General features: G+C 47.9%; 1 protein-coding gene across 1 annotated transcript in view; it reads right to left on the bottom strand.

The window, feature by feature from the left end:
• NRDC (nardilysin convertase) overlaps positions 1–12,077 on the bottom strand; it is a 1,236,039-nt gene that overhangs the window by 509,016 nt on the left and 714,946 nt on the right. Inside the window, exon 23 of the mRNA XM_069642204.1 lies at positions 9,135–9,166. Coding sequence (XP_069498305.1) covers positions 9,135–9,166 — 32 coding nt within the window. The remainder of the gene's footprint in view (positions 1–9,134; positions 9,167–12,077) is intronic.

Here is a 12,077-nt window from a genome sequence, read left to right as displayed (position 1 = left end):
AGGGTTTGTTTTGTTATGGTGAGAGTCTTGCGAGATGGCGAATGGGCTACGAACGACTGGTGCGTCTTCCGAACTTAGATGTACGGGCAACGTAAAAGCTCAAGGTTCTTTTTGCATCAAGACGATGAAAACGCTCCTCCTCTTTCGAGGGGAGCGGAGGGAGAATGGCAACTGGCAAATCAATAGATTGTTAAAGGTGGAATTCAGAAAAAACTTTTGGAAGGAAGCCAGGCTCGACTGTGAGAGAAACTTTAAGGGAATGGGTAGGCTCAAACGGACCCACCATCAAAAGGGTCAAAACCAGATTAATGTCCCAATCCGGAACAAAAGAGCTTGCAAAAACTTATTAAGAAGGCCCTTCAGGAATTGGGCCATGACCGGAATAGTGAAGAAAGAACACTGATCTGGGGACCTTTTGAACACAGTCAAAGCCGCCAAATACCCGTTGACTGTGGCAACGTGAAGGCCTGGCGAGGCCAGTGACAGAAGGAACTCCATCACTGTAGTGGTGGTGCAGGAAATAGGTCAATATTGCGTTCCCTGCACCATTCCGCACATTTTCTCCACCTGCACATGTACAGTAATCTAGTAGAAGGTCTGCATGCAGCTAGCAACACCTCAAGCACCTCCTCCGAGAGGTTCCAGTCATATCTCATTGCATGTAGATGGAGGGAATCTGGATTTGGGTGAACCACCCAACCTTGCGACTGGGTAGGTCGATCCGGACGTCGAGGCAACCAGCAAGGTGGGCAGATGGGAGTACCACGTTCTCGCCCAGTCCGGGGCGATCAAGACCATGGTCACTCGGAATCTCTTCAACCTCCTGAGAACGCAAGGAATGACAGGATTCGGGGGAAGAGCGTAGTGGAGAGGGAAAGCCCAATCCACCAGAAACGCATTCCCCACTGCACCATTCTCTGGGAATTTCCTAGAGCAAAACTGTTGCATTTCCGGTGGAACTCCGTGGCGAACAGATCCACTGCTGCGGTACCCCAGAGAGAAGACCTCTTCTAGGACTTCCTGACACACTTGTCACTCATTTGAGACCATGCTCTGCCTGCTCAGAGCATCCGCCAAACCATTCTCAGTCCCCGCCAGATGAACTGCCGAGACCGAGATCTTGTTCTCTGGCAACAAGAACCACAGTAGCATCGCCTCTGTGCAAAGGGGACGGGAGTGCACACCACCGCTTGTTTTGGTAGTGCATGGCCACCGTATTGTCAGTCAGAATGAGGACATCTTCCCCTTCAGAGACGGGGCGAAAGCCCTCAGGTCTAGCCAGATGGCTCGCAACTCTAGTCTGTGGATATGCAACTTGCTTCTGTCGTGGACCAAAGGCCGCTCACCTGCAAGTCCTCGCAGTGAGTGCCCCAACCGTTCAATGACATCTGTGACCACTCGGGTCTGAGGCCAAGGGGGCCAGAAGGGTTCCACCGCCATAAGGTTGCTGCGGTTTTCCCACTAGCCTAGGTCAAGGACCACTTGGTTAGCCACATGGAGAGGATCTGTGAGGGCTCTGAGGTTACTGAGACCATTGATCTCGTAAGAGCCACTGCAGGGATCTCATGTGCAGCCTGGACTGTCACTAGAAAAATACAGGAGGCCATGAGACCTAAGAGGTGGAGGAAGGAAGCTGCTGCTGAAGTGGCGTGGTTCTGGAACATATGTGCCATCTGCTCTATGCTTTCGGTTCTCTCTTCGGGAGGGAAAGCCTCCCCTATCAGAGTGTCTGGGACTGCTCTGATGAACTGTGTCCCGTGTGACGTGGGACGTGGGACTTCAAGTTGAGGGAGAAACCCAACCTGTGCATTAGCAAACAGGTGTCCTGCAAATGAGACAAAACCTGCCCGCTGACTTCTCCCAGATCAGCCAGTCGTCCAGGTAAGGAAATACTTGGACTCCGGATCTCCTGAGGTGAGCCACGACTACCACCATGAGCTTGGTGAAGACCCTCGGAGCGGAGGTCAACTCAAAAGGGCAGCACTTTGAACTGATAGTGCTTGTCACCTATGAGGTACCATAGGAACGTTCTGTACTTTTGATGTATCAGATGGAAATAGGTGTCCTGTAGGTCTATTGACACCAGCCAGTCCTGAAGTTTGAGAGCGTGGAGAATATCTCTCAACATAATCATCCCGAACTTGGCTTTCCTCAGGAACTTGTACTAGGCCTCGAGTTCCAGAATGGGACATAAACCTCCTCTGTTTTTGGGCACTAGAAAATACTGGGAATACCAGTGCAACCCTCAATATTCGGGAGGTACCTCTTCCATGGCACCCTTTGACAACATGGCTGATCAGTATCCCCATAGGAATGAGAAAACGGGCAATGGAAGAAAAACAGAAGACTTAACATACCTCCAAAAAGCCAGAACAATTAAAAAAAGAATATGTATCCCAAACCAGTATATTGGAGGATAGCGGCAAAAAGTTAATCTTTCTTAACAGGGATCAGCCGGAACGCATAAAGTAGGTCGATAGTGCACTTGAGTCAGTGGTCCACCCAGAATTCCCTGCTGAGCAGATTACCTAGATCAGAACCACTTGCACAACCTGTTCACACTGGAAGCTAAGGTATCCACTTGAAGGCTCTCAGAACGGGAGAAGACGTCCTTTACAACTTCCTGCTAGAGCTCCCACTTGTGGGAGGCCAAACCCTGTCTGATCAAGTCATCCAGAATGATGTGCTGCTCGTTGGCCAGAGGAACCTCTGTCCGCGGTACAGCGTTCTCCAGCACCCATTACCACAGTCGCATTGTTTCTCTGCACAGAGGTAAGGAGCCCACACTAGCCTTTTGTTGAGGTAGTGCATGGCAATTGTGTTGTCTTTCAGGACCAGCACAGTCTTGCCCTGTACTGAAGGAAGCAATGCGACCACGGCCAGTCTGATTGCCCTCAATTCTAGCAAATTGATGTGTTCTTGGCATTCTGATGGAGACCACAGGTTGCTCAATGATAGATCTTGCAAGTGAGCACCCTAGCTTTCAAGGACGCTTCGGTGACAAGTGTTAGTTGTGTCTCAACTAACATTAACAACCTTTTGAACAACCGTTGGGTTGTTCAACAGGTTGACTAGAAGGGACCACCACTTCAGGTCTTGAGAACACTTACCTGGGACTTCACAAATCTGTGGTCCTTTCCCGAAACGGAGACCACTGAAAACTGATGCACAGCAGAGCTTCTGGCACTGTAAGAATGCAGGGAACAATCAAAGCAGGTGTATGAAAATCAAGGGCGGAAAACTTTCCTGAGATTGAAGGGCATGGACCATCTCAGAGATGTTTTCCACTCTATCCTCTGGTCGGAAGGCACTACCTGGGCGAGTGTCCAGGATCTCTCCAACAAATTGGAGGGACTGGAATGGCAAAACATGAGACTTCTTGAAGTTCATGGAGAAGTCTAACCCGTGCAACAGGCTGCATGTGCAGAACAGATCTGCTGCCACCTGGTTTGGGGAGCAAGCTTGGATGAGTCAGTTGTCCATACAGGGAATGGAATGAATGTATTCTCTTCCAAGGCAAACTGCTACAACTGCCAGTGAAGACCTTGGGTGCTGAAGACAAAACCAAACAGAAGGACTTTGAAGGGGCAGTGTCCCACAGTGAATCACAAGTACCTCCTGTACCTTTTGTGGATAACCTCATGAAAGTAGGAGACATAGGGAGACTAGGCAGTCCTGTAGGTTGAGGGCTTGAAGGATCTGTGCCAGAATTACCATTTTTGAGCTTGTCCTTGCATAAGAAAAGCTTCAACAGCCGCACATGCAGAATGGGACTTAAGACCCACTTTTACTTTGGTGTTGGAAAATAGGTTAAGTACCAGTCCTTGCCTCTTTCAAAGCATGGTATTGGATATATTGCCCATTTCACTAGAAGCTGACTAACCTCCTTTAACAGGAGACGGTCCAGAGGCAAGCAGTGGGAACCGGGGGGAAGGTCTGGCGGGTGTTGAGCAGAGGGGAGACAGTATGCCTGGTGAATGACGTGTAAGGCCCAGACATTACATGTGTTATGAATCCATTCCTTGCCGATTCGGGAAGTCCTTCCCCCCACACAAAGTCTGATGCACAGGTGCTTGGCACCTGGGGCTGCCGAGGCCACAGGAGAGGTTGACAATCCCTCTCTAGCAGCAGCTATGACCAAACCCCTATTCGAACTGCGCTGCACTCGCCTTCTGGAAGGGGCTTGTCCCTGCCCCCTAGGGTGTAGAAAGATGAAGGTATGAAAAGCCCTACCCCTGCTTGTGGGAGTCACATGCTGATGAAGCTGAACTGTCTGGCCCAGTCACCTGAAACCTGTGAAAGGATCTGTTGCCCGTTGTCCCAACAGATTGTTTCCATCAAACAGCATGTTCAGGAGTTTGGACATTCAGGAAAAAACCGCAGTTCTTAGCCACAAGTACCTCCTCAACACTGTTTCTTTGACCATCATCCTGGCCACACAGTCGGCTGATTGGAGGATCTGACCAAGCCTCCTTACTGTCTTCTTCCAGGGCTTCAAAGTCTTCCCTCATGTCACTTGCAGGGTGGTGCTCTGCAGCCTGTGCGATTATAGACCAAATACATTTCAGCCAAGGAGCAGGAGGCGTTGATGGATCTCAGGCCCAGGCTCCCCGAACCAAACACCTTCCTTTCCCAAGCATCCAGTCTCTTCCTCGCCCGATCTGGGGGGAAAAAGTAACAAACATTGTCTTCAGTTTGCCATGCCAGCCTGGGAAACAATGCTCTCTGAGGAGGAAAAGGAAAACTGGAGAAGCAGATGTAAGGGGCCACACCTTGTGCTTCTTGTTTAGATCCCAGTCAAAAGAAAGAACTGAGGCCGGTTTCAACCATATCTCCAAAACTGGAGCTTCAACTGCCATTTAAAACGGCAGAAGGTTTTCCCTCTGCATATCTTCATCCAGAAGAACAGTCCGCTTGTACGGAAGCTTGGGTCCAAAAGGTACCCATACCTTAAGGTCTCAACCACCTTAGAAACCAGGTGTTCAAAACGGCCTAAGGATTACCCAGGAGTAGGTGTAGGGGGGCATGTTGAATTACGGTTAAGTGACTGGGCTAAGTTGGTAGCAAGATCCACCAAGTCATCACCATCTCCGTAAAATTCCTCAGGGAAATCTGCAATCTCCCTGAGGCATAGGAGCTCCAACCCAAACATAATGGGGTCCCCCTCCTCGTAACTGTCATACATTTGGGACGTAATGCACCTTGAGAAAAGAGCACACGCTCGAGGAATCCCAGCGTCGGAGAGTAGAGTCGTGCTCGGAAGACCGTTGTCGGAAGTGTGAGAAACCAGAGGCGTTTCTCACAGGCTATTCTCAGGGATCAGGTGGCCAGGGGAGGGCCATCGCTCTTGGATCCCAACCCTGAGGGCGGACGAGCGAGGATCACCTGGGCAGGGGGACTATGCGAGACACGCTGTCGGGCGAGACATAGTATTTCTCCCGTTCCGATGCACCCCTACCCGACATCCTCTCAGTGGTCATGGGATATTGTCAACAGAGTCCCATCATACCCCAGTACCTTTCAGTAAGGAAAGGGCAAAACCATCCCTAAATTCCAACATGAGTTTTACCCCCATGTCCTTGAAAACCCACTTTTCAACAAATCTACATTCAAAACCCTTTTCCTGACAAAAATCTACAACATCTTTATCCCTTTTTTGTAGAACACCTCAATTCCCATAATCCCATTCCCCTATCGAAATACCCAAGGACTGAGACGAAGAAGAGAGAGACCCAGAGTATAAGGATTACCAAGGAAAAACTGTAAACTGTCCGACTAATGGAGTCAGGCAAGGGCAAGCAGACCCAACCCTGATCCAACACCTGCAGACTTAACATCTTCCAGGTGTATAAAGGAAGGCTGCTTGCTGAGCAAGAAAGGTCAGTTGCTCTTGGTACACCAGGAGGGAGGCTGCAAGGCTGAGTCCGGCAGAGGATCCCCAAGTGTTGGCAGTCTGCGAGGAGAAGTAGGAGAGACACGAAGAGGAGCCACAGAGCAGAGAACAGAACCCCAGATCTTTTTCAGCCCATGACTGACTGGTGGAGAGACGTATGTGGAGCAGAGCAGGAGCTCCCAGCAAGGTATGCTAGGCAGAAGAGGTGGAGGCGTAGAGTGAAGGCTTCCAAACCCTTCCCCCCTACATTGAACTGTGTGTGTTCTCCTGCTGCTGGTGCCTGGAGGCTGCCAGGTTCCCTCCTGGGTGAATCGACGGAGTTGGGGAGGAGCAAGGCCGGCACCAGAGGGCCCGACCTAGGTTGATAAGACGGGAGGCCAAGACAACCCGTGAGTTCTCGGGTACAATGGGAGAGAGCCCAGTTTGTGACATTTCAAGTAATTATCATAACAAGTGACTGTTGCAATGTGGAACCAGAAGTTTGAGAAAACATCGACCGAGAAAGAGAAAGTGGAATTGTGATGGAAGGGGTCTAAAATTAACTGTTGAAACCAAGACAAACTCGAGACGGATTTAGGGAAGCCTAAGTAAAGTTGAACTGTTGATGAGTGATTTAACTTTAAAACCAAGATACAATAACTTTGACCGAGTGGTCCGGCACCTCGTGTGTGCTCATTCGAGGGTCTCTGTAAGGTATCCAACTGAGAAGTGACAAAAGTGAAAGTGTTATAAAGAATTGCGAATCAAAGTGGTCCTGCAACGGGTCAAGCAAAACCCTGAGCACAATCGAAAGTCTTATGTTAAGTAGATACATTTGTCTGAGCCCGGCGCAAGGAGACTAACTGAACATATTGTGTCAACGTGGGTCTGAGCCTGGTGGAGGGGGACCCGAGGTGAATAGTGAATCACCTGAAGAATTGTGTACTAAAGGAACTTTATTGTTTTTTGCATCAGGCCTTCTGAAGGAAGATACATTGAACGGCAAAGAGACTTCAGCACAGAAGGCCATGATGCTGATGTTTTGAACTGCCTCTGCATGCTAGAGAAGCCAGAAAGTGTGCTAAACTAGAGTGTGCCGCCTTGTCCCATGCTGATTGTTGCATTCAATGCTTGGTTAAGGCAACACAAACAACTTCTACTCTCAAAGCCATCACAACTTCCACTACAATTTCTACCGCTTCTGACTTGCTGGGGACCCACACCCTTCCCTTGAACAGGTATCTCCAGTCCGACCACACATTATGGGAGTTTGTTTCTCTCCCGAGACTCTCGGCTTGCCAATTGTTTCTTGGCTTAGTCTCCTGCACGTCCCCAGCTCAGTAATCAGGTTCCCATGGGGCAAACTGCTTCTCCGCAATGACTTCTGCTGCGCAGCCTCTGCTCTTCAGATTTTGGAGGAACAGGACTGTCTCAGAACTTGCAGGTGAAGTCTGCTGTTTCCGCGATCCATTGTCCCTTTTGTTCTCCCACTTCTGCGTAGTTTGCCAGTCTTGTGCTTTACTTCTGCCACTGCTACTAAAGCTGCACTCCAGCCAATGTTCCAGTTCCTTCCACTCCTTCCTTCTGTCTGCACCTGAGTGGGCCCTTTTATGCCTCCCAGGTTTAGTGATAATGTTCAGGTGTGGGCTATTAGCCTCAATTGCCAGACAACTGCAATGGCTATCAGGCTTAGTTGCCTGTCTGCCAAATGCATGGCTCCTAAGCACTCTTCCTCTTCCTCAGTACTTTTGGAATTCTGAGACTTGTAGTTTTTTTTTCAACCAAGTTAGGTTTTTCAATATTTGAAGTACTTGGTGGTACATTTAATTCCCTTTAAGTTCTTATGAGTGGGGTTAAGAGAATTAGCTGTTAGAGGCAGATGGTTTATTGAAGACAACATTTCCATACTCCTTTACATTGTACTATGTGGATTGAAGAAGATGTTTAGTTTGGGATACCCAAAAAGACCTTTCCTTTAGAAAAGCCTGCTCAGATTTTATAATCTTAGGGTTCACAACCCTAGATTTAATATAAGGTTTAGAGACTATAAATGACTGTAAATGATGGTAAGATATTAACTGGTTAGGTACATTGGGAAGAGTCTTCCTGTCAGAGGAAAAATACTTTGTCTCATACCACAGAATCGCCACGCTGGGCCCGGTCTCCTCCCAGGTGATCCTCCCGCAGGACACCACGCCAGGGTTGGAATCAGGAAGCGCTCGTCTACCCCTGGCCATTTGGGAGGAGACTTTAGGCAAGGTTTCAGAGGGATCCGTAGGATTCTTCACACAGCCTGCAGCAATGGATTGCAATTAAGGTCTCTCCAGCTCTTGGCAACCTAGCCTGTAATAGGTTGCAATACTTCAATGTAATCAGGGTCTCTTCAACTGTTAGCAGCTAGTTGCAAGAGCATGTACTTAGTATGCCTCACCTCGTCCTCTACCTCTTGGACAGCACACATCTACCAGAATTCATCTGCTGCTTTAACCCAAACGGCCGGAACGAAACTTGAAATTAGGTTGGCCCAAAACTGCAGCCGTAAACAGGTACATGAACGCAGAGGGAGTTTGTAGGTTTTAACATTGTAATTCCGAAATAAATAGTCTATGAATGTGTGCATGCATCAGTGCTGGGTAGCAGGTGGGTAGGATCCTACCAGGAGTCTGGGTGAGAAGACTCATCCAGGGACAAAACTGGACCTGTTTCAAGTGTTTCAGCCCTCATAGCGATATTGGCTACCAAATCAAAATATAAATAAAATAGACTTGCAACTCCAGTGAGGGTTTGGGTGAAAGCATAACTAGGGAAAGAAATAGGTCAGGACACCCTAAAAAGTCAGGAAATATACTACAGGGAGGCTACTCCGTGAAAGAGGCCACAGATTTCTGAAAGAGTCATGAATCCTGAAAGATAAAAAATTATTTACAAATATGTCTAACATATGTGTGGATGCTTCTATGTGGTTGAAAAGGTGGCTTGTGCAAAAGAGAAAACTGGGGTAAGTATAAATGAATGGTTCAAGTTTAATCCTGGGTGGTCTTTCAGGTAATGCATTTGGATGCCTAGATTATCTGAAATGTTTCAGCATTCTATTCTGCTTACAATCATTTCAGGACAATCATCTGCCGTGGGCTAGTATGCACGAATGAGAACCATCAGTCTGAATTAAAAATGCTGTTTGATGCATACAAACATAGATATCAATCTGTTCCCAATCAGAATAACATACGCCATAGAGCATAACAAATCAGATCATACTCACTCTACAACATAATTCAAGAATTCAGATGATTGCTGAAAGACAAAAAGGAAAAGAAAAAAAAAATCATCCATTTTTTTGAAGTAGCAAATCATTCTAAAAGAAAGTTTATCAAATCAGATCCACGGAAACCATCTCCCTTGTACACACTACAAACAGGAGCCTTCAGCCCATATGCATAGCCACCTGTATAATTTACAATTTAACTTGGATATGATGCACCTAACTGTTTTTTTTTTGTTAGGCTTGGACTACTGAAGTTAACAGAATATTATACAGACCAGGCACGAGAAATAGGAGACAAGTTAGACAATGCCACTAAAATAAAAAGAAACATAGTATTATTCAAAATTATAAGTTACTCACAGTAGTGACTAACATACTCTTCGTCCATAGTCCCCTTTCGCCATACTGCATGGGCGTCCCTTCCAAGGGACGGGAGACGGAACCTTTTTCACCAGAAAACACCTTCCCCTTTAAATTTTGATGCGCACGGGGGTGTGGCCCTGGGAGAATGTGCTGACCTGACTCCGCCCTCCTGCGCCACACCTCAGTCCATTGCCTAAGGACACCAGTATTATTGGGGGGGGATGGTGGGACTGTTAGGGAGAATTCTCATCTATGGCTCATTTCCCTCACCTAGTGAGTCCCCCAGCAGCTTTGCTGGACTTGTGGAGATTATTTTTTCCACCTGTAAGAGTGAGAGCTTTTCCCCGCACTTGGTCACGATTGGTCAAGGTGGTTGTCCTGGCTGGACACCCCCCTGCTGGGTGATTGACAGCCAGGCTGTGTGAATGGGGTTTTTGCGCATAAAAGGCAGGTCTCTTGGGCTAGAAGTCAGAGAGTCGCCACTGGAACGACAAGGAACCGACGAGAAGCAGAGAGAATGACGGCTGCTGCAACTACACCGTCCCGGTGAAGCCCTGCTGCAGTCCTGAGCTATCTACCTTCAACGACTAAGAGAAGATCCAGTCTGGGGTCTTCTTCCATTGAACTTGGTGGGGATAACCAGCTCATCTTCCACAACTAGAGGATCATCTTCCTTGGTCGAAATCGCTGCACATAGCTGTAGCGGTCCGGATAGCCACCTGAAGAGCCTCTCCTGTTTTTAAGGAGCGCACCTTTTATTCCGTGTCGCTGCTGCCGGCCTCATCCAAAGTGTGGTGAAGACCCCCTTCAGACATCCCCCTTCACAACAAAGCTCCAGGAATCGTGGGTCTGCGGGAAACCACTAGGAACAACTGCCAGGGCACCAGCTGCACCGTTGGAACAAGGTACTGTATTCTGCTTGAGGAAACTGGGTGAATCTCTTTTCTTCATTTCCAAGGCTTGCCCTCGTCTTCCCTCCTTCTTATAACTTTTGCTTCCGAACATTGACAATATCGAAGTATCTTTTGGCTACGTTGAATCTCAAACTATATGACTGTGATCCTCGGCAAAAGGCCCCGGTGTCGCTCAACCCTGGCTCCGGCCCTTTGACTTTTGAACTCCTGTCTTTGAGTGTTTCTTGATTCTGCCTGCCTAACCAAAATATTGCCTGTGATTGTTGCCTCCAACTCCCTCTGGGTATCTCAAGTGCTAAGTGTGTTTTTACCCCGGTAGCATTTCATGTCACGGATACGCGTTTAGTTAGTAGACCAAACTGTCAAAAAGTGATTGCAATTGTATTTGCGGTAACGTGTTTTGTTCGTAACACCGGCGCATTCAACACAGGGTACTTACCTTGAGACTTACAGTACAAAGCCAATTGGTTAGTTGTAGTATATTTAATGTGTGGTTTTTATTTAAGTTTAATTGAAGTGTTGCGTTTATAACGAATGGTTTAAAAATAAATGTACTTATATTTTTTACCTGAAACCTTGAGTCACAGTAATTGTGGTCCCTTGGTTTAATCTCTGCTGCTGCTCGTATACTCTTGAGATAAGCCTGGCTGCTCCGCTACTGCTAACACTATAACTTAGTACTACAGGCTTGTACCAAAGGTAAAACTTGTATTGCCACCTGTAGTCTTAAACATGTATAGTGGTCCCTAAGGGCACTGCACGGGATTCTGCCTAACAGGGACGTATGGAGGAAAGAGAATTAAGTAACAAGTTACTTACCTGTAACTGTTGTTCTCCAGCATGGGTCTGGCATGGATTCACATGCTCATGAATATTCCCCGTCGTCAGGCTGGGAATCCTTGGTAAAGAAAAAATCAGTTTCAGTTTCACCTCTGAACTGTTTTTCTCCTAACAACCAATCACTGGTCTCTGGGTCCTACTGCCTCCAGCCAATGACTGCACTCTACCTAAGCCCCTCTTCTGGCAACCATCTTCAGATTTGGTAGCACGAGAGGGGTAGGCGGGAGGGTTCGCATGTGAATCCATGCCAGACCCACAGTTACAGGTAAGTAACTTGCTCCTTCTCCAGCATGGGGTCTGGCATGGATTCACATGCAAATAAATAAAGAATACATAGCAGTACACACATGCACAACCACGGGAGGTAGCAAGGCTCAACATTAAGCTTCTCAACATGCAGCATCTCTTACCTCCTCACCAGGCTCACCTCAAGTGAACAGGTTGCGCAGCATTGCTTTGCCGACTCTAGCCTCCCTGGAATCCCTGTCGACACAGTAGAACTTCGTGAAGGTGTGCGTCAACCTCCACGTAGCAGCCCTGCAGATGTTAAGCAGGGGCACACCAGACAGCAACGCTGTAGTTGCAGCGATCGCTCTGGTCGAATGGGCTCTCGGACAGCCAGGCAATGGTCGGTTTGCCAACCGATGACAATGGGTGATGCAGCCGGAGAGCCACCTAGAAATGGAAGCTTTGGAGAGGGCCTTCCCATGATTCACAGGGCCAAAGTTCACAAAAATTTGTGACGTCTTCCAGAAACTTTTTGTGCGGTCCACACAGAACTTCAGCGCTCTAGCTACATCCAGCGAGTGCAAAGTCCTCTCAG

Source organism: Ambystoma mexicanum, chromosome 1q (genome assembly GCF_040938575.1).
Source record: "Ambystoma mexicanum isolate Mex_15411 chromosome 1q, UKY_AmexF1_1, whole genome shotgun sequence".
Taxonomy (NCBI): Eukaryota; Metazoa; Chordata; class Amphibia; order Caudata; family Ambystomatidae; genus Ambystoma; species Ambystoma mexicanum.
The sequence above is the reverse complement of the archived record's forward strand: the minus strand, read 5'-3'. Positions and strand labels throughout refer to the sequence as shown.